The sequence below is a fragment of the Pseudoliparis swirei genome, chromosome 17, assembly GCF_029220125.1.
Source record: "Pseudoliparis swirei isolate HS2019 ecotype Mariana Trench chromosome 17, NWPU_hadal_v1, whole genome shotgun sequence".
NCBI classification, from domain to species: Eukaryota; Metazoa; Chordata; class Actinopteri; order Perciformes; family Liparidae; genus Pseudoliparis; species Pseudoliparis swirei.
Window position 1 is genome coordinate 11,564,684 of NC_079404.1, and position 27,143 is coordinate 11,591,826.

Sequence of the window (27,143 nt, forward strand, 5' to 3'; positions counted from 1 at the left end):
TTCTGTATTACCTCGTCAGCTCATTCTGTGCACCTGTTAGTCACACCCACCTCGTCAGCGCTATCACACTCACCTGTTCACTCTGCTGCACCTACTCCATTCAGTATACAAGACCCAGCTTCACTCACAGTCACTGTCACATCCGTTGTATTGCATTTGGGTCCTTCCACCACTCGTTACACCGACTTTGATTTTGCTCCATTTAGAAGAAAAGCTATGGACCAATTAAATTACACGGTGTGTGACTTTGTACATCAATACACATAACTTAAAAAACATCGGGCCTATTATCATGACATTTGCAGCATTTGTCCACAAAACTGTAAAATACCGGGACATTTTTTACGCTACAGTAATTTAGCCATTTTCTTTTTGCATCAGTTGATGGACCCAGCGTGCACGAAGGTGCGGGGACCTGATCATGTTAACTTCAATTTTTTTTCTTTCTGTGAAATGCATTGCAACTGTGAATATTAAAGAATACTGAAGTTGTTTTGATATTATCTTGAACACAGACAACACCCTGACCTAAGACAACAGCTGTAACGCAAAGTCATAACATAATGATACACTGAACCAGGTGAACGGTACACCTCCTCCTTTCTGCTTCCTTAATGGTCTGTGGAGCTGAGAGGACACACTCCTCTGACACACTCACAGCCCAGTCATCCATAGCTGTCATTAAAGCATAAGCCTTTACCTGAGGCTTTAATCCTCCTGTCAGACAGATGCTGGACTTCCCCAATAGCACAGCTCGCTAACCTGGCGGTGTGCGCCCCAGGACATCTGCAAATCTGGCCTGGCCCCAGCGAACTGCATTAAAAAGGTGGCCACTGTGCACATTTTCAAACTTAAAAGCCGAATTTTTTGTGTGTGTTATTAGTTCTGCATTGCAACAGTACCTCAACAAAGTTTAGGTTCTGAAGTTTCAAGATGTCCATGATTTCTATGAACCTTTTCTTTTATGCCTACTTTGATTACTTTAAATTTAGCAGCGTTAAAGTATAAAATATGGACATGTATCATGTGTGTTTGAAAACAGTATTGTGTGCTGGCATGTTACTGTGCATTCACAGAGATCTCGGGTCTTGTCGGGCACTGACGGGGTATGAAATAAAGATAAAAAGCTACAGCCTGCAGCAGAAGCATTGTTTATTTCATCAAATAAATAAACCATCTTATAGACAGCACTGGTTATATTGTTGTACATTATGTATAAGAAAAGCCGTTTGTGGTCAGACTTCACTCACCAAAGCCTTTATTAATATTAACAACCTTAGCTCAGGGATGTTGTGGTGCATTACATGTTTAAAAAAAGTCAGTGTGCTTCTAAAACACCAGGTAACACCAGTCATTGAATACAGAGAACAACCACAATGAAACGTGTCAACTATAAAATAACCCTTTCTTCTGTACTCACTTTTTCTTTTGTGCCAAAATATTTTCCTATTGTCATTTTAAATAGAGTTTTGCAGAAGTCAATCTCATTAATGAAAACCAGACACCAGCAGCAGAATTTGTACTATTCAAATTAGACAGAGTGGATTTTTTAAAGGCCGTTATAATAACAATTGCTTGGAGCAGGAACAAAGATAGGGATAGTGTTGCGTTTCATATTTGAGAGACAACTTTGTGGGTGGAAATAATTTGTTGATGTTTTTTTATATTATTGAGTTTCCTGCCTTTGCTTTGTGTTTCATCATGTAGTGCAGTGCATTGAGCTGGTTGTCAAGAGATATATTTTTTATAATCATCTTGTTCAAACGTACAACTAAGGACCCGAGGCCTCAGTCATTGAGGATGTTGTGAAGGATGCTCTGCTCAGCTGCATTAGACGGTGTGTAGGTTCACATTAGTGAGACGTGACTCAACCTTCATCTCCTGCTCCTTGTAGACTTATGGAACTATATCAAAATGACACCTCAGAATGAATACGGAGATATTGAATTCATCCTGCGCAAAATCTTTTAATGTTTGTCCTTCATGTAGAAATTACACTTTGTGAAGTACAAATCAGTCGATAAGTGCACCTATTTTATTTGTTCAACATCTCTTTGTGCGTGATTATTGTATTCACAACACATAGCTATCAGTGTTGAGACTGCAGGGGGCACAGTGCATCATTTCAAACCTCATTTAACAGCGAACCGTGCCCCTTTCTAAAGCCCAAATTGCTCGCCATGGAGCAGCAGAGTGGCTCCAGACATTCATTAGCGTAATGAAAGCAGGCCACTTCTTCTTCTACCGCCCAGCGAGAGCGTTCTCAACTTAGCCGCAACGACCATCTGCTCTCAAGCTCCCTGCCAGCTAGAGGATAGTCCTGTCAGAGCAACGCCTGTGAAGAAAGGCGTACGACAAGGTGCCTTAATCATTCAGTCCAGAGGACAGGCAAGGGCAGAAGGGATTTTTTAAAAGAGGTCTCGTCTTTGAGTCTCGTGGCGCCTCTCTAACCCGAGACGTAGCGCTCACTCGTGATGTTAATGCTGTTCATGAAATAAGCTGAGTGTGCATTTATCAGAGTTGAGTTGTCGCAGCCACACAGCTGGCAATGTTAAGTTATTATCCACTCAGCCACAATGGGAGAAGCTGCTTTGTGAAAAGGTTAATGTCATTTTAGAGTTGGCCAGAGTGTGTTGTGGTGGGCGGCTGACCACCTGTTCAGCTCTGGAGGTGGTCTCACACAGCAGCAAACATTGGATGGTCGAACCATTTCATACAATTAAAAAAATGGTGTGCGAGATAGGACACGTAGCTTTCGTCGGCTTGTTTCAAGAAAACATTTCTCTTGTTTTCTTGTTGATCTCCTGCTCATATTTTCTTCAGAAACGACCCATAGGACTACAGTTGTGAGTTTCACCTCTCGGATTAATCACCACTAATCTGAGCAGCGTTGGGCCTTCAACAACCCAGAGCTTCTTCTCTCAACATGAACACTAGCTGGTGCACAGTGAGCGGGAAGTGATAGTCAGAGCCCACAGCTTGAATCTGATTTGTCATCTGGATAGTATTAATTTCCCACTGGGAAGAAACTAATTATTTTCAGACTTTATCTGAGTCCTGACCTCTGGAACGCTCTCAGGCACATTATTGGTTTGAGCCCATGGTCCCTTATCTTTTTTCCTCAGCATGACATGGATGACCCTAAACGGCAATAAGAAACATGACTAGTGAGGGCACAGTTCAGGTAAACGAATGGATACATAAAGCTGGACCGCAGATGAGAGTCCAATTCACAATTAATGCCCTACTTGGAACACAATTCTATTGATCTATCACAGGCTACATTACAGCTTTTTCTCACTTGATGAATGGTGAATGGAATCTGAGATTGTATTGATAAGAAATGACTAATGGTCAGAAAACATCTTATTTTTTAATGGGGATACAATGTAGATTTTTTAATAGAAAGTAAATCATCTGTAACATTGGAAATGAATAATGTTGACATGAAAATGAAATATAAAATGATTACACAAGTAAGATAATATGAATACAAAAATTATATGAATACTAAATAATAATCAATAATAGATGTCCAAAGACTGCAACAGGGAAACAATGTTGACCATATATTGGTAATGATATGAAGATGTGTATACAGTCAGACTGTGTATCCCAGTCTGGGTTTTAAAAGTCTCTCAAGGGTGTCAATTGCATTTCCCTTCACATTGTTGGTTTCAGCTATAGAGTTCCTGAGATATGACATTGAGAGGGTTAATATTGAGATAATCCATTTGGAAATATGAAGTCTTATCTTAGATTATGATTATGTGAATTTTGATCACTGAATTATCATTTAGAGATACAAAGTTCAGTAAACTAAGGCTGAATTGACTTATTGAAGTTACTTCAGTCAGACCTTGGTAACATTTAAAGTAGGGCTGTGAAACGATTAAAATTGTTAATCAGGTTAATCACAGGTTTCTGTGGATTAATCATGATTAATCACATATATACATTTGCAGGGCTCTCAAGACAAGCAAGAGCTCCGAGAAGAGTTGTTGACGGGGGGAGGGGGCGAGATCGGAGTTGTGTTAACGCGACACGTAGAGACAGAATGACATGCTGCTGGTTCGAGACGACCAACAACAGACGGATTGGAAGCTCATTCTGCGCATGCGTTAAAAAAAAAAAAACTAGTTAAACCTGTAATTTAATTAACTGAGTTAACGCGTTATTTTTCACAGCACTAATTTAAAGACATGTACATTCTTGGATCCGCTTGTACATATTAGATACAAAGCTTGGCCAACATCTTTTTTGGCTAACCTTTTCTCCAAACCGATCTAATTCTTTTTACATCCAACATATCTGTCTTCCAAGAAGAAACATGCATCTTTCCTTGAGTCATCTTTTGCATTTGTTGATCTCTTCTTACATATGTTGAACACTTTGATAAGGCATACTTCTTTTCTCCTGTGTCACAGTTTAATTTTGTCGGGAAGCTGCTGGGACCACGGGGAAATTCCATGAAACGATTACAAGAGGAGACTGGAGTGAAGATGTCCATCCTCGGCAAAGGGTCCATGAGGGATAAAGGCAAGGTAAGATATTGATATGGATATTTACAGAAGGAAAGCACTTGAAATTCCAGCAAAGGCGCAGAAGAATGTTCTAACCAACATCTGAGCTTTAAGAGAGATGGATAACAGCCAGATTAAAATGAATAGCTTTCAGTTGACAAACATATGTAGGAGAAAATAGGAAAGTTTGTCTGCACGTTGTTTAATAGCTATTCTGTAAAAGTAAATTAGTAATCCAAAGTAATGAATTTCTTTGCCATAGTCATTAATCCTGCTGACTTGCGGTCCCCTGGAGGCAAACTTATCCGAGCATGTTCACAGTCTGCTGGATCTGATGTTCACGCTCCTAACAGGTCTCAACGCGCTGCTATAGAGTTACAGTGCTCAGATTCAGACATCTCAACATGACGAAACACTTGCAGTGTTACTACCACCTCTTTGGTGAAACCGGAGCTTCAAATCAATAAGTCAAGAGAATTGTCACGACCCGGAGTTTGTGTCTTGTGTCTTATTTTGAAGTCCTTTTGTCATCTGTCTCCCTGTGATTGTCTGCCCTGGTCCTGATTGTTTCCTTCTTGCTATACCCGTGAAGTAGAAATCCTTCACTGCAGTTGGATGCCTGTGATGTTGAAGCCTTTACAAAAGTAACATTTTATTCCAAAAAACTATACAACCAGTAACTACATATTCTGAAGAAGCAAGGTAGCTAATTCAGTTCAAAATAGGATAAAAGCAGGGCTTGTTCAGACTCATATGAGATTGTTTGCATGCCTGTTTGCAGTGTCAGAGCTGCAGCTAAAATGACTATTACATGTGATTGTCTGCCCTGGTCCTGATTGTTTCCTTCTGTGTGATTACTGGTCCCGCCCTCATTGTGTCCACCTGTGTCTCGTTCCCCGTTGTCCAATCACCTCCACCTTGCCTGTGTATGTAAACCCTGTTCGTCTCTTTCCCACTGTGGCTTCGTATACCGTTTGGTCCGAGTTTTGTCGTCACGTCTGGTTTGTGGAATTAAATATTACTGTAACCCCCGGCCCATGTAGCTCTGAACAATATACGATGGGCGGGGTCCTGGGTTGTGTTTAACAGAGGGATGGTGCAGACAACTGTTTCATAATGCAAGCCACAGCATATTTATTCACAAAACTAAACACCAATCCCCACAAATTGTGATATATATTTATAATTACAAATTTGTGATATATATGTGATATATATATAATTAAAAAAGTTTCAAATAACAACGTGGAAGAGTTCCCCTGTGAAATGTCCACCTGGATATGCAGCTCCCGTTGGCTTTACAGAGCTGTATAGTACCTAGTTTCAGCTCATTGTTTAGCAGTAACTTAACAGATTTCTCTTTTAGGATTTGTTAGAGACCCAAGGCAGAGCTAAAAGAGACAGAACCTGTTAATCAGGCGGCAGAAACACAACTCGAAATATGCTGTTGATGTTTCAATGTTGCGTTCACAACTCGTTTCAGCGCTCCCACGGCGGCCACAATATCAGTTATTGCAGGATTAAACACATGAGTGTGGTTCTTGTGGTCATTTGTACATATTAAAGGCAGTTTATGAATGCAAAGTAATGAATTATTAAATATTAAAGGTAGTTTAGTTGGGAAAATAATCTCACATCACTGCCTATTTAGTAGCTACTATGGAGTTTGTCCAGTAGTCATGAAATTTACTTTAGGAGCTAATTATGCATTTTAGTTATTCCCAGCTTTGACACTTTGTAAAGCTAAATATAACAATTTCTCTCAAAAGTAAGAAACACCATTTCAATCGATGAATAAGTGAGATGAAAAGTTCCTTCTTGACCTTTGAGAGAGCATCTTTATCAAATGGAGTAGCCGCAGTTCCTACATGTGTCTACAGTAAGTGCACTAACAAAGTATAGAAAAACTGAAGTAAGAACCTTTTACTGAAACTGCTTTATAATGTAGTTATATCAGAATTTAATTGTAGCGCCTGTAAAAAAAGCTTTATGTAATCTTCTGGATGACTAAGCTTTTATATGACATCTTATTAAATTTCCATATTTTTCCACAATTGTGCAGCTTCAGAATTAGAAATTACCGGTAAAACATTTATTGCGAACATTTCCATTTTGACCTAATTGTGAGGCAGAAAGTCTGTACTCCAACAAAGGCCAAAGGTAGTGAGACGTTTCTTTACCATCACATTTCTGAATGTGCCTTGGCCGGAGCAAGAGCTCATTTAAAACTTCCTGCCACTAAGTCTATTCATTTTACTTGTGTGCTGCATTAACTTGCGTGTGTAAAATTAAATGAAGAGGTGGACTAACTGTGTGCAAAATCACAGTTTACTTGCTTGCAGTGATTAGGTTGTGACATTGCACTGTACAGCAAGCACGATGAGTTAGCATCCGGCTGCGTTACGATCTGATGTTCAGTCTGGGCAAAGTCTGAAGGACACTGATGAGACACCTAAAAGGTCTGCCACTCTTGCCGGCTGGTTACGAGGCAGTGTGGTTCTCACGTAGCAGAAGTCTCATTACGAGCTCACACATCTGCCAGCTCACCCAGTTCGTCGGTAGGGTGCATTTGTCTTTCCGTAAGCTAATTTCTCATGTTTGGAAGTTTGCGTTAGAGGAGCCCACCCACACATATCACACCATATGGTCTCTATAACACATTGAGAGAGTTCTCATTCCACCCTTCTCCTTCTAGAAACAAAACACTGCAAAGTTTTAGAGATAATATTATATCTGAGTTCCTAAAGTCCTTATAGCAGTGCAAATTTCCAATATTGACTGATTATAACTGGTGTATAGCTCTCTCTCTCTGTGTGCTGCTCCTGCTGTAAAACATCTCAGAGACACGATCCTCCGCCCACAAGAACCTTTTGATTTGATCCATAGTGACTGACAGTGAATGTGAAGCCTGCTGAAATTTGAGAAGTGATTTTTTAAATTTCTACTTGAGGGTAGGGAACTGTGATGCAAGGACACACGTTTGAACCATAATGGCTGGATGAGTGGCACTCTCGCCTCTCTTAACAGCCACCTTCATGGTTTCTTTGAGCAAAGCACTCAACACCCAATTGTTCCAGACCAGGATTAATGAAAACGCGTTCAAAGAATTATTATTTTTTTAACACAGTTAGGACTGGCTCCAAGTCATATTACAGAACGTTCCATCTTTTAAGCCAGTGTGAAGCCCCAGGCAGCGGCCCCTCATGAGGAGCTTGGATGGACACCTTTTGTTTACTCCAGTGCCTTGTTGGAGACTTGCTTTATCAATCCTGCAAATCCAAACTGAACACCTCATTGCATTCTTAATTTTTCTCTCTTTTTTTACCATCCATCCTGTGGAGCTCGGTTGCTGGAAGGAATCATGCAACTGAAGTTTTGTGATTGAACTGAACACACTAAGGAGCTTCCATAAACATGAATCCAGCAAAATGAGAAGTTCAGAGAAATGTTCTTTAATGTGACATTCATCATGTTTTAATTTTGCAACATTTATATAATATTGTGTTTGGGAATTTTGTAATTAGATGAAGTGAATCTGAAAACATGGCCAAACAACTTTTCAATTTGAATGTTCCTTAGAAGTTCAGAGCGTAATCTGAATGTAGAAACAGAAATGGCACTGCATCTGCTGTTTGTCTCCATCATTTCTCTTTCCTTTCTCTCGGCAGAGGGCTCTCCGAGTGTCTGGTTTTATTGATCAAACATGTCATTCCTTACCTCTACCAGGGGTCCTTGCTTTGTTTGTCCTGCTGGCACACCTGATGTGGATCAGCTCAGTCTGTGCTTGTACTGGCTGATGAGCCAGCATCTCCTCTGTTCACAAACTTATAAAGCATAGAACATGCAAGTTCTAAATAACAACACTAATTAATTAATGTTTAATTTAATCAGCTATATCAGGCCCATTCAAACTGGATCCCCCAGATTTCCTTTTATATGTGGCGAGGCCTTCAGGGAAGGGGGAAATGAAAGAGACCAACAACGCCACTGGGGCCTTGCACCCTAAGCAAGTTTACAACTCAAATATATAAATTAATTGTAAGGACACTGCCATTATTAGGCCAGAGACGAGTTTTAAAAGAATCCCAATCAATGTATATTGCAAGAAATTAAGATGATTTAAAACAAAACAATTAAAAGCCCAAAACATGCAAAAACAATGAACCGCAACAACACAATGCAAAAAGAAGTAAAATAGTAACAGCAAAACGGATAAAATAGTAACAGGAAAACAAGTGGGGCTAAAACAGCAGCAGGTGAACCTGTGAATGGTAAACAGAGATTAAAGGTACCTCTATGCTGCAAAACATTATCAAAAAGTGTAACTAAAGAATGTTTTGCACTCACCAAGAGCGAGGTCAGGCCAGGAGGGAGTGAGGCAATGGCAACAGGTGGCTTTATATACTGCCGCTGATTGGGAGCCAGCCTAAGGGCTGCGTTCAAACTCCTATGCGTTCCCCACTACATATACATTATACTGTTTATATTATGGCTTGGCTGAATAAGTTTTTTCATTCTTTTTTGCTGAGAGTTGTGCATGCCTCTATATCGCCCTGCATCATCAACATCTGCTGTCCATCTTGTATAATCCAGAGTTGTACCTGTACCTGGATTGTGAGACTAGATAACCGCTGTCTCATTTTAAAATGATGTGCACCTACAAGGAGGGCAAACTCACCCTCATATTTTCTGGACTGGTCCATATAGAGGCTGCTGCTGGAATATTATTTCATGCACACGCATATGAACGCATGTAAACGCATGTTCACCCATGACATGGCTATCTTTTCCGAGCTGCAGTTTAGGAACACTGCAGGAGTATATCATGTATAATAAATTTAGTAAGTCACAGAACAGCCCTGGAAGAGTCTGCAGGAAGCAAGAGACGCACTGGCAGCTTGGTTAGCAGGACCGACAGACAGGAGACAGATGGACTGCAAGTTACAGCGGCTTAACTGTTATTTGCTGATATCAGAAAGGCGAGAACGCCAGGCTACCTAATTGCTGTTACTCCAATTCACACTTTTGGTGTTTTTTTTATCTTTTTTCACTGCATCCTATCAAAGTTGTGAACATTGACACCTGCTTTGACAAGAGGGGAGGTGGGGCCCAACACAATTTGCATAGTGAGCGTATAGGGACGCCTGGTCCGTGTCAAGCTCTCTTGTGGGATATTTCAGGTGCTCTTGGGGGCCTTTGGTTGCCACAGGGCCCTCAGCAGCTGCGTAGTTTGCTTATGCCTCTGCCTGGCTCTGACACAAGCCCTCTTCAATCTGTATGTGATAGCAATTTCGGATAACACAGCATCATTTCCTTCTGAAGGGCACTATTGCCGTCATTTTTTCTCCTTGATTTTTCCTCAAATCCATTTAGGCACAAGCGGCCACAAATGTATGACTTGAACTGTTTTGCCATGTCTGAGTCACAAGATGTCAAACCATTTAAATATTTCCGGGAGCTGTTATGAAGTCGAGTCTGCAGAGCTGTCTTCACAACAAATCACAAAATGCAATTTCTATTGGGGCAAAGAAAATACCGAACAGCGCCCCGATGCCAGAGTCTATGACCACGCTCTACTCTCTGGTCTGTTAGTCGATTTCTCCTGTAGTTGTCCGATGATCTGTAATCCTTCTCTCAAAGTCAAGTTATTTCTTATGTGTGTGAGAAAAAGGTGTCTTCCTCTCGAGGAATGTGGTGACTGCTCATGTAACTCTTGTTTTGAGCTAAATCATAAATGATACTGTGGGTTGTGACATGTTTTTAACCCTTGTGTTGCCTTAGGGTCATTTTGACCCGAATCAATATTACACCCTCCCCCCGCCTTTGGGTCATTTTGACCCGATTCAATGTTTCACCCTCCTGTTACCTTTATATTTACTAACATATTTTACCCTTTGGGTTCAATTTCACGCCAGCAATTAAAACCTCCAGAAAATTATTAGAATTAATATTGTTTTCCAAGTTTAAGTGTGAGGCACTTTATGTTTGTTTGTTGACTACCGAAAGAACACCGACATTAAACATTGAATGGGGTCAAATTAATCCTAAAGCGGGGGGAGGGTGTCATATTGATTCAGGTCAAAATGACCCTAAGGCAACACAAGGGTTAAGAGGTGCATATGATAAAGGCACCTTGTGATATCTCCTTATCGAACACTATAAAGAAAATTGACTTCCAAAAAAATACTTGATGACACGTGAGCACGTAAATGTTTTACAAAAGCAAAGTTACATCATGTTAATCCAAACAATTACAATTACCACCATATTATAATGTTATTTAACATGTATTTTGGAATACAGTTTAAATCCTTCACTTGCTCTTTTTTTTCACAGGAAGAAGAATTAAGGAAAAGCGGGGAGGCCAAACACGACCATCTGAGGAATGATCTTCATGTTTTGATTGAAGTCTTCGCTCCACCCGGAGAGGCCTATTCACGCATGAGTCACGCTTTGGAGGAGATAAAAAAATTCCTCGTTCCAGTAAGTGTAATCTTTTTTTCTTAATTGTCATGTGGTATATGAACGACATGATTGCTGACTTGATTATTTCCCCACCAGGCTTACAGACACAAAGTGTTTACAGTATCCAGGGTTTGTGAAGATCTGTGTAAAGTCATCTGTTTTTCAACCACTACCCAACACTGCTTTTCCTTATTTCCAAATACAACATTATGTATTTAGCCATTAAAATGCATTATGGGAAAACAACCTGCAAGACTCCATCAACTTATAGCCCAGAGAACTATGGCATTAATGAATTGTATGTCATTGTATGTCCTCTTGCTGATTTCAAGCTGTAAATGTTCTAATTAGTCTACACACATAATTAGCTGTAATTTAAAAAAAATTTAATAGTGCACACATTCGATAAGCACAGACAGTTAAGGCCGGCCAAAAGTTTATTTCGTGAAAATATGCCAGCAGAACTAATTATACATGGTGACAAAAGGACGATTTAACTAAATGACAAAAGGGCTTAAAATCAATACTGTGGACAAGAAAGCCCTGTTAAAGAATCCAATGCTGGTTTATTATTCTGAATGTTGAGGGGAAAAAACATAAATTTAAGTTACGTTCTGCTGCATAATCAGATCTTACATTTGCTTTTTATTGCATCAAGAAACCCCAGAATATTAATTGACGTTCGAAAAGGGGAAAACATCCGTTTCCCTAAAATCAGCTTACCATGCCCGCATGTCAATAACAAACATAAAAAATAACGACCATACCAACTATTTCATAGCACATGCTTGCTGCTTTAGGGATATTATGGATTTGCAAATATACTGCACATAATGCAACACAACAGGCATCTGTCTGTATCCATAGTGACAGATGTTTGCTGCCTCTGGTGGAAAGTGGAAAGTGCATCCTGCTGTTTCTTGTTTTTATGACTTCACTGTAGGAGCGGGGATGGTTGCTGTGTTATCAGATTGATACTTCAAGTGAATTGCTATTGGGGAGTGGTTTGGTTAAAAATAATCAGCATGGGTTCACTAATGTGTTGTTTATTCAACTTCTAAATTCTTATTTTTTCCAAAAGACAATTATTTTTTAAATTTGTTCATTTGATCAATTTATAAGGAACTGCAACAATTTTACACGTCAACGATTTTTAAAAGATGTATTTGACATTATTATTATTTTTGGGCTAAGCATGTGAAATGTAGACCGACCAAATACAAGTTGGCCAACGTGGAAAGACGGACTACATTTATGATCCTGCTAAAATTGTGATTCCTGATTCGAGCAGACTGGTGTGCAACACTCCTGCTTTTCTCTGCCATAAGGAAAACTAGCAGCGCTCCAGAGGACAATGTATCACTGCTAGTGTGAGATTATGCTCCAGAAACCAAACTCAGGTCAAAGTGATGCAGCGGGAAAAATCCAAGACGTGTTAAATGACTTACACTGCTGGCTGCAGCCGACAATCGAAGTGATACCACAGTGTGTGAGCTGAGGTTGTGGATTTGTGGTGCATTCATTTCTTCCCTTCATCTCTCCTCTCTGAACAAAAACTCAAATGTTCTTCATCTTCTACCAAACCAAAATCATTTTAATGTGCAAGCCCCCATGATATCTGAGAAGAAATATGTCTTCACTAAAACCTGACCTCATATCTGCAAAACAGGACAAAAAACAACAAGATACATTTTATTGTCTTCTGTTATGTAAAACCTTCTGGTATAAATAAAAATTATTTAAAAAATCACAATCACATGAATCATTAGCGTGTTATTCATTTAGTGTTGAGCAGGATTTGAACACACGGGACGCCAAGAAGTCTGACTGAGCTTTTTCGCTCGCTAAAGCGACTGAAGAGAAAGCGGGAGCCCTCAGATCTGCCGTGAAACTAAATCTGACTGCAGAAAGGCTGTCAGAGCTGTCAGCTCACAGTTATGCAAACAGGAACCTAATCAGTGGAATACAATATTTGCAGGGTGAGAGTGAGAGCCACTGGAGAAGGACGGAAGCTTCTGCTCTCGGCTGGATGAGCTTGTTGCCTTCATCTTGGGCCAAGAGAGGGAGTGGAGAGAGGGAGCGAGATGTGTGGTATTAATTTGATTTCAAGACAAAACAAAAATATACATGCTATTAACGCTGTCTGTCTTGTGTTTGAATTAAATCTAATCTGTTCCATCCATATGATCACTAAGAAAGAGCCTGAGCACCAACCAGATTGGCCTGGTGTTGCAGAGTCACACACTTAGTTTATGTTCAGCAAAGATCCAGACAGTGTTGAGTTCACTGGCCTGATGTGCTTTGAGAACCTCTTTCAGGAGCTACGTTGTTACGCAGGACAGCGTGCACTGTGATGGCTTTGAAGAGCTTCTTTAGTGTTTGAACACGGTGTGTGCTGGAGGAGTTAACGTTGTCTCCAACATATTATTTCACTATTGATCTCATTGCAAACCACCACCTAAAAACAATCCACTCACCGACGCGGCTTTCAGCTAACGGCGCAGAGACGTGACGAAAATGCTGACAGTGTTGACCGGAGGGCGGCGGCCACAAGCTAACCAGCGCCACGCACATCGACAGCACGCGTGGTGGGCTATGTCGACAAAGCAAGGAGAAGCTCGGGCTACAGACTCAGAGAGAAAGAGAGTGCCTTTATTTCCCCCTCAGGTTGACATATTACTCCACTAATACATAGCAACACATTGTTTGCTGCTATTTTAATGATCTCAATGTTGTCTATTTGGAAGTTGACACAGATTCAATAATCTTTGGGGAATTTCAACAAAATCATCGTGCCAGGCTGTCATCGAGTGAATATTTGTAAAACCATGCGTCCCTGTCAATTTTGCTGCGTGCCTGCTGAGAGCGGGAACGTGATGTATTGCACACTTGGCAATTCTGCCCGTCCAGCAGTGCAGACACGAAACTGTGAGATTTTTTTTTATCAGCTGATCAAACACGAGATACATTTCAACACACATTTTTGTAGCTGTTGGATATTGTAATTGGTTCACTCACATCAGCATAACTCTGAATTCATCAATATGCTGTCTATCACCAGGGAATTCTCAGCTCTTCTGACACACATATGTACGACATCTTCATACGTGAGACTAGCAATCTCATTATCAAACAGTCCTTTTGCTTACCTATCAACAAAACCTGGGACCCCACTAACTCAGACTCTTACATCCTCAGGGTCATTACATACGTTTACACATCCAACACTTCACTTGTCAATAATCCTTTACAGATTCTAATATTAGTAATAAAATAAAGGCCCCAAGTCTGATTAAAAAACTGGGATTGATTTGATGTCTTTGTTTGTTGATCTATTTTATATGTTGATGGAGGTATGTATTGACTCAGTAAAATCACATCACTAGATGCCTTCAAGTCTCAGAGGAGATCAACATTTTTTCCATTGAGATTGATTTTTCAAAATGTTGAATTCATTTTTTTGTTGTAGTATGTTTGTCCACGGAGATAGGGGCAGTCCAACAAACCCTTATCAATGAGATGTAAAGTCAAGAAAACGCAGCCAGCAACAGAGACGTGTAGCAGGTGTAGACGCACACACGAGAGGGGTCGGTATCGCCGTTCTTCGTGTGCCTCTGTGAAGGTCCTGCATGGTCAGAGTTAATCCCAGTGAGCAAACAGTCTGACTCGAGAAGTCTCAGCAGGGGGTTTATCTACTCGTGTTAACGCCTCTTTCACCAGTCAACTTTTACAAGCTCTGGCAGATTTGTTGTGCTTTTGATAAGCTGTAGGCTTTCCAATTAAAAGCCCTGCCAGTCTCCTTCAAACCACCAGAACACTTCAGGCCCGATTAGTTCATTAACAGGAGAAGCACATGTGTGCAGTGTGTCAACCGTCACACATCCTATGACTATAAAATGACAGAACTGTGACAATAAGTCAAATAATGATGTTGGGTATGACATGTGCAATGTGTATGAATAAGCAAGTTTACAACTTTACTGGTCACACATAATAATGGAATTCTAAAAGTAGGCTTTTGTTTAAGATCTGATTACATCCAATGACAAACATGCAAATCACAGAGTGGGCAAACACTCTGCTGTGATATCCTCATGACTTAGTGTGGTGTATGTGGGCTTATAGATATATAATGGGAATACACAGAGTGGCATGAAAAGAAGGTATTAAAGCAAATTAAGGGTGACACAATTCACCAAAACCCGAGAATATAGTGTACGTGTGAGCTGTAATCTCCCTTGAATAGAGAATGTATCAATGCACTCTGCACAGAATGATACCTCATGAATTAATGTTACATTACATTTAGCTGACAGTTTTATACAAAGCGACTTACAATCATGTTACATTTCATACACCGTAGATGTTGGAGGGCACATCGACCATGGTGGGGATTGAACCACCAACCCCTAGACAAAAAGACTGACCTGCTAATCCCTAATCCACAGTCGCCCCAGTGCAGTTAATTTACTGGCCGTATTAACGGTATCCCAAAAATGTCATTCACTCCATGTTGAAAAGATTCATATAGACCAGGAGCATTGTTTTCAACTCTTAAACTGTCTCACATTTTTTGGAAACAAATTCTTTCACACTTTCAACACAATTGTTGGTCCGACTTTGTCTAAAGTGACCACTATTTATTTGCAAATATCTGATGGAAGTATTTCAGGCTTTCTTGCTCTCATTTCAGTACCTGGCACCCAGTCCTACAGCGAGAAAGACCCAGCAAGTCGCAAACTGTGGCTGTCAAAAGCACAGACAACAGTTGGTTGTAGCCTCCGTCGCTTTGTCGTCATTATGAAATAAAATAAATAAAAACAGTTTGTCCGAGGTATCAAATCATGTGCGCTTTGCTTAAGTGTTTCTGAGAAACACGCCTGTTTATCTGTCAGCATGACAAGATAATGAATATTGCTTTGTCCACTCCCTTATCTGCTGCAAACTGATCCGTATACTGTTTGATAACAGGTTGAGGAAAAAAGGGTTCAGAATCACAAGATAACAATGTTCCTTACAAAGTTGTTGAAACTGTCAATTACCGACTGTGTGTGGACTATATTTTTGTGTTGCTTGAAAGTGAGAAGTAGGTTGTTGTTTTGCTATTTCTTTTTTATGTTCTTGCTCTTCTCAAAATACAGGTTTTGGAAATTATTTGGAAATCTGAAATTGTTGGTTATTTTGTCTTCCAGTCACATGGAAGGCAATTTATCAATATTTCACACGACTTCTGCAAACCTCTTCACAGAAAATATGTTTTTATCTTTTCCTTTAAAAAAAAAAATTTCATACAAAAAGTACTGCCACCAATGAATTTTTTGTTAGGAATATTTATTGATTGTCCTACATCACTAATTCCTCCCCTGCATTAAGTCTCCAAACGTAAACCAAAAGAAAAAGGTCCTCACTGAGTATTCAATGCTCAGCAACGCCATGTGGTTATGAAGATCGTTTTGATTTCGTGACATTTGCTGCTGTTTGAAGACAAATGTCCTTGTTTTTGAGCCATTCCGTATTTTCTTTCCCGCAGGACTACAATGACGAGATCAGACAGGAGCAACTAAGAGAGCTCTCACTGCTCAATGGCTCCGACGAGTCGGGCAGAGGGAGGAGTGCACAGGGGAGGAGCGTACGACCAGCAACCACATCGTCCACGGGGTAAAGTACTCAATACCCTGAAAGAAGAAGAAGAGGGCTCGGAGTATTGTGTGAATACAATAATAAGGGCATCTTAAAGTCACACATTTCTGAAGGTTACTACTATTATGAAGGACTCTCAAAACACTTCTGAAACGCTTCTCGTAGGTCAAGACTTATATTGATAAATGTTGTCGTCTTTACAGTTGCAGTATTAACCTTTCACACTGATCAGAACTTAAAAGGGCTATTTATCATCAAAGTATCATACAACTGTTGATATCAGGTTGAGTAGTTTTGCCATTAAATCAGTTATGCAATCACTCAAATGTAGTCAAGCCCCAACATTGGTTATTCACTGCAATACGACACATGATAAACAACATGTTGGTATGCAGTGTTGTGAATGTTGAATACATGGTTTAATAATGAAGAAGGAAGTCGCCGCCTTCATGGTGAATTTCAAATTAATTGGTTCACTGTCAAACATCTGAATATTGAATACAAAGGTGTGATTCATTCTTACACCTCATGATGGAGTTAATAGTTTTGTATCGTTCTGTAGCTTAAGGATGTTTTAAGATGCATGCAGGACCAGCTCCTGGAAAGCGTAGATGTTAGAGAGCATTGGATTGGCATTGCCATGCATGCAGCTGCTCGTGTGAAACGCGGCCCTCAGCCAGTTTGTTCCGAGAGCACATTGTCTCTACCTGAGACATGGCGGCCCTCAGGTGTAACCATGCAGGTACAGTTGTCCATGACAGCCTGGTCAGGTATAGCAAATATGGATGAGCTAAACCCTGCAGTAACATGGGACGCTTACATTTCAAGTCACCACCACCACCACCACGTCTCTGCCTAGATTTCCCCCTTATGGCGCAACAATAAGCCATTATTGTAAATCTCCATGAAAAATATGCACCACTAATTCGAGTGTCTATATTTGTGGATCACAATGGGCTGCGAGCTCGTGAAGGACGTGCCAGAGGGAAAAATGTTCTCCTAGCCCACCTACATTATGCTGCTGTTAAAATGCTAAGTTAGCAGACAATAGACGGATTTGCGCTGCTAAATCCACCCTTCAAACTCTGTGGTGTTCATATGGTTCTGCGACTGGACAGTCACACCTCCTTTAAAGAAACAATCCACCTTAAATTCCTCCCGCCTGCCCATGTCCTCTGACTACAACCTGAGTGCATTGTGAGTCTTCAGGCAGATGGAGGTGTGATTTCGGACAAACACATGCGAGGCACTGCTCCGTCGTGTTATTGAAAGAACTCCGCTGCATACAGGCCCACGGGCATGTGTGCAAAGAGGACAAAGACACAAAGTGACACTCCTGAGCCGTCTGATAATTGCAAGATTTGGGTTTCACTGTATGACACCCAGTGACTGAGCTAACCTCGCACATATGCAGCGATGAGAGGGATTTACCTGATTACCTTCGCATTGAAAATGCCGGAAGGTTATGTTTTGATCGCCGTGTATTTATTTATTTATTTGTATGCGTGTTATTCGCAAATCTCAAAAAGTATTGAACCGAATCGCATGAAATTTGGTGGGATGATTGTTTATTATCCGGGGACCAGTTGATTAGATTTTGGGATCGATCGGGTCAAAGGTCAAAGGTCAAAGGTCATGAACAGGTCAAAATCTTTCGCAGAACTCAAAAAGTATTGAACCGAATCGCATGAAATTTGGTGGGATGATTGTTTATTATCCGGGGACCAGTTGATTCGATTTTGGGATCGATCGGGTCAAAGGTCAAAGGTCATGAACAGGTCAAAATCTTTCGCAGAACTCAAAAAGTATTGAACCGAATCGCATGAAATTTGGTGGGATGATTGTTTATTATCCGGGGACCAGTTGACTAGATTTTGGGATCGATCGGGTCAAAGGTCAAGAACAGGTCAAAATGTTCTTGAATCGCATGAAATTTGGTGGGATGATTGGTTATTATCCGGGAACCATTTGATTAGATTTTGGGATCAATTGGGTCAAAGGTCAAGGTCAAGGTCATGGAAAGGTCAAACTCTTTTTTTACCATAGCACGATACATTTTTGTCCAATTGGCATGCAACTAATGCCAAAATGTTCATAATTCAATGCCCAATCTTGTGATATGCGAAGGTATGCGCTCTACCGAGTGCCCGTTCTAGTTGATGTTGTGTTGTTCTGCTTGTTTGCTTTGCCAGGGGCCACAGAGGCACAGGAAGGAGTGCAGCCGCCCCTCGGGGGACAGCGCCGGCGACGCACAGCAAACTTCCCACGGCTGTTTTGACGAGGGAGGGGAAAGCCCCGAGGGCCAGGGGGGCAGCGGGGGGTGCCGGATACAGGCCCCCGCTGTTAGCCGTGACACATGAACCATACGACGACTACGTAAGCCCAATCCTCTGCACACAGGGAAATGTATAGCTGATAATAATTTGACTTGAAGCGTTGTAAATCAGACTTGTTTAATCCCCTTACACGTGATCTGGAGGTGTCTCTCTTTACACGGAGAGGTAGGGCATTTAGGGACTTGAACAATTAGGGCAAGCAGGAAATTAATTAAATATATGTATTATTTAATTTATTCAATTACTTTTAAAAGCATACCAAAGTTTTTATAATGATTTTGGCTCTAAGCCACCCTTGATTTACATCTATACCAGCATTATAAAATCAACTTGCTTGACTTCAAGGTTGTGGGGGATCTATTAGTAGAAATGGAATATAATATGCATAACTATGTTGTGTATAATCACATGAAACTAATAACCGCTGTGTTTGCATTAGAATAGAATAAGCCCTTCATACCTACATAAAGAGTGGTTCTTCTTCAAGGAGTCCGCCATGTTACACCGTTTCTACAGTAGCCCAGAACGGACCAAACACTGGCCTTCCTTGTATTTACATTTCGTGAAGGCCATTGTAGTTCTCCAACACAAATGCAAAATTGTGATGACATCAACTGCAGTGTACAAAATGGTGGCTCTGACTTCTGTTGCTCCTAAAGAAGTGTTATTATGGTAAGTATGGCCTCTGAGTGTGGCCAACGGCGTGATCGTGGCCTTAACCACAGCGCTTGACTGTATTGAGGGCTGCAATTTATCGTCTTCCAGCTCTATTTGCTGTGACAAATCTGTCCATCACTTGTCCTGATAGCTACTTTTTCTAACTGATGTGCATCTGGAACTTTGCTAAGTTATTTTTACTATTTGCATATTTCGTAGCATATGTTTACTTCAATGTCTATTGCTTATTTCATCTAGTTTGATGTTGGTAAACACAACGGCTGTCAATGTAAATGCAGCTAATGTAGGATGTGATCTTCCATGATGAGGTAAAACATCCAGTAAAATAAAAAAACTCTGTTAGACGACAGTCTGAAATAGAAGGGCTAATGCCAGAAAGTCTTGACATTCTAATGTCAGAAAGTCATCTCTATAAGATAAGCAAACGATTTGGTCACTTTCCTTTCCTTTGGACACATGAAGCTCTGCATTGTGAAAAGTTGACTGCTCCATTTACAAGCAAGAAGAGATTCGTAGTACCTTGACCAGCTGTCTGACACATCTTTGTTTACATCCCTTGAAATAATGCTGGAAACCGTAAAAAGAAATACTCGGGTTTGAGTTAAAAGTTTGGTTTGTCCTCAGATCTTGAGAATATCTCAAGGTCATTTTGAAAAGACGACACACGGTGAGCTCTAAGTTTCATCCAAATGAAAAAAGGCAACGCTTTTATCAGTCTATTTCCTCAGAGCCTTGCTGCTAAGCAAAGCCCCCATGTGTGCTGGCAATTGAAGATTGGGCTGTCTGCATGGGGAAATGCACAAGCGCAGTCTCATTACCAAACCAAATTGAGTTCTGATGTAGATCCTGTATATTCTGAGCAGTAGAAAGCGAGGCATTTCTTCTCTTTGTAATTGGAGGTTGGAAAGAAGGGCGGGAGCGCAGAGACTAGTGGATTAAGGAAAGATGAGTTTGTCCTGAACATTTTCTTCCCGCATATCTCACTTTGTTTCTTTTCCCCCCTACTATATTATGCAATTTCCTTTCAGAATATTTCCAGAATGTAGCACAACCTCTTTCTACAAAAGGTCCTGGTTTGTTTTCTTTTTCAATCAATGAGCTTACACAATGTTGTACAACCTGCTGAAACACAATCACACATTTCCCTTTGTTGCTACATCCTGTATTTGTCTTTGAGAAACAAATGAACAATAGATGTGTCTTCGTTGCTATATTTTGTATTTGTCTGTTGTAGGAAAAAAGCACTGCAGTGTGTCTGGGTATCGTGTACCAGTATGTTTCTCCAAAGATTGTTGATCGATGGACTCTGTCAAACTGTCAGTCTGTTCCATAAAAGTGATACTGTGAGAATATCCATAATAATATCTTATCAAGGGTGGTATTGATTTAAAACTTAAATGAAAAGGATGAGGAAGCTGGAAGTAATCATGTATAATTCGTATGCCTCCATGACAGCCGTGGCCAGAGGCATTATGTTTTCCGATTGTCTGTCTGTCTTTATCAGGAATGTCTGGGAGCAATATCGGTCTTTCCCTTTCTTGATAACAATATAGCTGGTTTTCTGGTTATTTAATAAATAGACCAATGAATACATATTTCTAGCTAGACATTGTCTATGTTTACATGCATGCACTCAAATTCAGAGTAATCAAATTAAGACAATATCTTTGATTTGACTACACTGTGGTATTATAATAATTCTGAATCAATTCAGATTTTCTGAGAAAGCAGAGTTAATCACAATATCTCAATATATGATGTAATTACAATATGAATATAATGAAAGGCAAAACCACTTATCTTGAATAATCTCATAGACATAGCCTGGAGGACACCACTTAGACACTGATTAGATGTGTTCAATGACTCCAGGAAGGGTGAGCCTTTCAGGTGCACAGAGTGCTGCAATACTTCACTTGTCTCTGAAACCATAAAAAACAGCCTTGCCAGCAGCAAAAACAGAGCTGTACTCCTCAGAGTTTTGACATGATACTGTGAAATAATTCAAGTACAAAATGATTGACATCTTCATTTTTGGTGAAGATGTTAAAGGATAACACTACAGGTATTTTATCTTTGTGTTGTTTTCAACAAATTCCATGAAACAAAAACAAGTTAAGACTAAAAAGTGTTGCCTGTGTAGCCAAGCCTGATTTATCTCATCCCTCAGTGGCCATCGAGCTTCAGAGTAGGGCTCGGTCAATTGGTCGACATAATCGATGTCATTGATTAGACAAATACATCAATTTGCATAAGCTTCCTCGGCAAGTCGCAAGAATGGCTTTGCCGGTTCAAAGCATGCAGCTCACTGCTGGCGCAGAATCCTCTAAGCGTGGCAGTGTTGGACACAGAGACCCAACACTGTGGTGATATGAACTATATGTAAACTCAATACAACTGTTGGATGGACACTTCTGAATGGGAAACCAACCCAGAGTGCATACTGGTCCCTTCTGAGCAGCAGTGAGACATTTCAATGAAATCAGTAAAAATGACTGTAAAGAAAATGAAAAGGGAGATTAAAGATGTAATTGATGGCATGTTGTATGGCTGGGACCATGGCCTCAGTTTAATGTTAAAGATCAAATCCCATCTGGATCAAATCTTATCTTTTAATGTCGGAGCAGAAGATAGAAGAGAAGAATCTGGAGAGTGATGCAGGATTCTGTCTCTGACAGCAGACCATGAATTGTACAATTTGCTGGTAAAAATTGAAACGTATAGCTTGGTTTTTTAAACCTGAGCCCTGCAACCATACCGAGGCAGTGTGGGAAATACCAAAATGTGATTAAACACAGAGCTTGGGGAGGCTTTGAAGAAAAAAAAATCTAATCTATCGACTGTGGAAAAAGCAAAAGGACACCCGTTTGAAATGTGGTAAAAATTCTCCCCATATCATCTATTTTGTGAACATAAAAGATGCGTGAGATCCTGTATATATCTGAAAGGAGAGTGGTTTCTCATACCAACTTTTTGCACATCTGCTGTAATTGCTTAATAACAATGGGTTCAGATACACTGCTGAGTTCACATTTGTTAGATTAATTATGTAAATTGTCCATGAAGAACTCTCCTGTTTTTTAAAATAGATGTACTGTATGACACACACTTCCACTTGATTATTTAAGAGAAGAAAAACTCCGGTAGTGGCAGTTTTATCAACAGAGACTGAAGCTCAGTGTGAGGGAAGTAGCACAATATCAACTACAACATCGAACATTTGAAGATTGAGAAGTACTTTTGTTTTTTCTACTTTCTTGAACCAATGTGACGAATATTATATCGTTTCATTGACTATTCTTGAAAGCTAAAAGATCAATCTCAATTATTACATGCGCCCATTTTTCAAATTTAAACATGATACAGAAATATATATTTCCAACTAAACTCATATGCGTTTAACCGACAACGAAAGGTTCATGCTGATTGAATTTGCAGGTAAGCAGTGAAGAGCAGCATCTATATACTGAGACAAAAGGCTGCGAATCTCATTTTCTTCCCTATTCTGCTCTGTGGAGAGGCTGCTCCCGAAGTAGATCAGTCACTGCCAGGGGACGTACAGGTTGTCAATTGATAATGAAGCACAGTGCTAAGGGCCTTTAGGTTCTCGCTGTCCTAATTACACTGAGCGAACACTCTCCACCCTTATGTTAACATTTGATTTATTTCCTCCGCCTTGTTAAAAAGGACCGGTGTTAATTGTTTTTACAGATGAGTCAAACTTGAGGAATCAGGCCTCATTAATTAGTAGCCAGGCTATTTACACATAGCACCTTGTTGTCTCTGAATGCAGCCTGTGTTGTGGGTCAAACTAAGGTCAGCAGAGAGATGAATCAGAGTATGATGAACGTTTTGTTATGTTTTCTTTGAACTTGATGCTGAATTTAGGTATATTATTCAGAACATGTGTTGTACGGCTTTGCTTCTACCTAATATTGCTTATTTGTACAGTTAGAAAATGTAATAAAAAATTAAAACAGCAAATGCTGATAGCTTGTATTTGAAAATGTTTTGTTTAAAACCTGTCATCTAGAACTATTCCCGTATAGATTTATCAAAAAACTAAAGGCAGACATCGTAGCTATCACATTTAATAGTGTAAGCAATTAATCTATGTCTGAAAAAACTCTGTGAGTAGTTTGAAAACTCGTGTTTGTTTTTGACGTGCTCTTCCTGAATGGGCTTTTTCTATGTCCTCTGTAACCCTCCATAGTAACATTATAACCCAATGATATGGTCAGTTGCTCTGGAAGAAACGCTAGCCTCTTTTTTTTAACGCTACTGTAGGTAAACACAGTCGGTATATCTGGGTGCAGTAGCGTGAAACGGAAGAAGAGGCCCTGTGCTGAGACACAGATTGTACACAGAATCTGGTAAATGTGAACGAAAAAGACTGTTTGTGATTTTTGGTATTTGAGCTTTGGACACCCTTTGGAACACTTCTACACTGTCCTGCTAATATCAAATGTCCTGCTAATGTCTATGTGTATTCATAGCAAATGTTTACTAAAATCACGCACAAACACTTCCAGTGAACAATTTACAAACAGTATGCTGTGGCATGATGTGTTCAAAATAATTCACAGTTTCTATTATTTATGTAGGTCATTGGTAAATAAAATATATATACACTATAGAACTCAAGTTTTACATTACATTAATTCCTGTAATTCTGAAGGTTTGACTTATTGTTTATTTTTAGAATTAATTTGCATGAACTGAAATGAATCCACCGATCGCTTTACATTTACGGGCCAGTGTGTAGCGATTTGTCATACGGGATTGCTAACAAAACAGTCAATTACTGAGATACGCAGGTCTTTGACTCTTTCTTTGTAGAAAAAAACGTGTGCAAGAAAATGAGAAGTATTGGATTCCCTGAACAACTTAATCCCCCACTTTAATTGAGTCAAATTCATGTTTACATGTTCAAATAAAGCCACATAGTAACCAGAGCTGATGGAATTCAATTCAATTCAATCCAGTTTATTTTGTATAGTCCAATATCACAAATAAAAAAATGTGCCTCAGAGGGCTTTATAATCTTTACACATACGACATCCCTGTCCCAGGACATCACATCGGATCAGAAAGAACTCCCAAGAAATAGAAAAAGGAGGAGGATCCCTCTCCAGGATGGACAGAAGCAGTAGATGTCATGTGTACAGAAGGAATCATTACAGAGTTATAACACATTCAATGAGTATGACAGAGTCTATGAATAGTTGGTAATAGGTATGGACCATGATCCAGACCTCCATGATCCATCAGGCAGATGGAGGTAGAGAGGAGGAGTGGGCGGGGCATCAGCAGTGCCATGACATCAGACCCAGCCAGGTCCAATGGACCCTGTGAGATGTCAGGAAGCAGAGTTAATAATGTGCAATGGAGAGATGAAAATTCATCCATAAGGAGAGAGAAGAGGAGAGAGGTGCTCAGTGTATCCTAAACGTCCCCCAGCAGCCTATAAGCCTATAGCAGCCTGTCTAGAGGCTGGACCAGGTGAACCTGATTCAGCCCTCTAACTATCAGCTCTGTCAAAGAGGAAAGTCTTAAGTCTACTCTTACATGAGGTGACTGTGGACTTCCTCTTGGACTGGAAGTGGAAGCTGGTTCCATAAAAGAGGAGCTTGATAACTGAAGGCTCTGGCTCCCATCCTACGTTTGAAGACTCTATAGGAATCACAAGTAACCCCCCATATAGCAAGCCCAGCTCTCTAGTGGTGCAATATGGTACTACAAGCTCCTTAAGATATGATGGAGCATCACAAATCAAGGCTTTGTAGGTTAGGAGAAGAATCTTAAATGTAATACTTGATTTTACAGAGAGCCATTGCAGAGCAGCAGGAATCAGCATTACTCGAAAGGAGAGGGAGAATGTGTGCAAGTGCCTTGAATGTAATTTCCTTGGTGTTCTTCACATGGATGTGTCTGCTCTGGTGTAAACATTACCAAAGGTAGCCACACCAAAAGCAGAATACTATTACTCTATTGTTACAGGCAAACAGACATAACGTGCTGTTGAAACCACATCTGGCATAATTAAGCTTCATTGCAGTTTCGTCAATTTTCAATCTGCTGATTTTACATATATTCAATCTCTAAAAGAAAGTGAACACTTCTATGCATCATGAACGGTGGGGCTTAATTTGAAATAGCAAGTTTGGAAAGGATAAGAAGAGATTAGATCATGATGAAAAAGAAAGGCACGCTCTTCAAATTCCACTAAATATCTTAGAATGAACAAGATCCAACAATTCCAAGAGCAGACACAAGCTATCGTTTACTGTTCTTCACACACGTTGGCCTTGCTCCAGTTTAGGTGTTTTCAGATTAAGCTTTTTACGAGCACCTTTGGTCTACTGAGATTGATTATCCCTGCTGACATGAATAGACTGTTTATCAGAATAGTATACGGAGTACTTTCTTCAGACGGATCAAACCAAACTAAATCTTTGGTTTTGTTTCCTGAATGGATATACATCTATTGACCTATTCAATTCAGTATAGCCCAATATCACAAATTACAAATTTGCCTCAGAGGGCTTTACAATCTGTACACATAGACATCCCTGTCCCAGAACCTCACATCGGATCAGGAAAAACTCCCAAGAAATAGAAAAAACGTTTTACAGGGAAAAAAGGGAAGAAACCTTGAGGAGAGCAACAGAGGAGGATCCCTCTCCAGGATGGACAGAACAATAGATGTCATGTGACCAGAAGGAATCATTACAGAGTTATAACACATTCAATGAGTATGACAGAGTCTATGAATAGTTGGTAGTAGGCATGGACCATGATCCAGACCTCCATGATCCATCAGGCAGATGGAGGTAGAGAGGAGGAGTGGGCGGGGCATCAGCAGGGTCATGGCATCAGACCCAGCCAGATCCAATGGATCCTGTGAGACGTGACATCACAAGGACCCCGGGGAGGAAGCAGAGTTAGTAATGTGCAATGGAGAGATGAAAATTCATCTAGCATCTACATCTAGCAAATAACTAATTATTAGTGGTTATTTTGCTAGTAGCTGTATGACAATTGATATAAATTAGAAATGGTATGTAAATTGCTGCTTTATTATTGTACTAACCATAACGCATTTCTAGTTTCCTAGTTTCCTTGTCAGAGACCTGATGATGAATTGTTTATGATGAATAATGTTCTACTACGTAAGGGACATGTGTCCTTTAGAGCCTTGCCTTTGATTTATGTTCAATTCTCGAATATTTTCATGAGTGTACAAACTATATATAAATATATTATAAATAAATTCCACCGAGAACATTAATGCCCCAAAACACTCCCTCCTGCTCATATAACTTAATTGCTGTGAGTGAAAAGTAATTGTTGAAAGCATATCATCTCCTTTCTTGATCTGGGTTTTGGAAAAAAGACGATGTTTAGAGAGACTTCAGGAGTTAATCTAATCAACTGAAACTGTAAAAGTGCCATCGACCAAGATGGGATTTTGAAAAGTGAGAGGAACATGTCCAACATG

The 27,143-nt window shown here is 40.1% G+C and overlaps 1 protein-coding gene across 1 annotated transcript in view; it reads left to right on the forward strand.

The window, feature by feature from the left end:
- Nucleotides 1-27,143, forward strand: part of khdrbs2 (KH domain containing, RNA binding, signal transduction associated 2) — a 50,428-nt gene that overhangs the window by 19,637 nt on the left and 3,648 nt on the right. The window contains exons 3-6 of the mRNA XM_056435965.1: nt 4,428-4,544; nt 10,860-11,006; nt 16,519-16,646; nt 18,821-19,004. Of these exons, the coding sequence (XP_056291940.1) occupies nt 4,428-4,544; nt 10,860-11,006; nt 16,519-16,646; nt 18,821-19,004 (576 nt within the window). The remainder of the gene's footprint in view (nt 1-4,427; nt 4,545-10,859; nt 11,007-16,518; nt 16,647-18,820; nt 19,005-27,143) is intronic.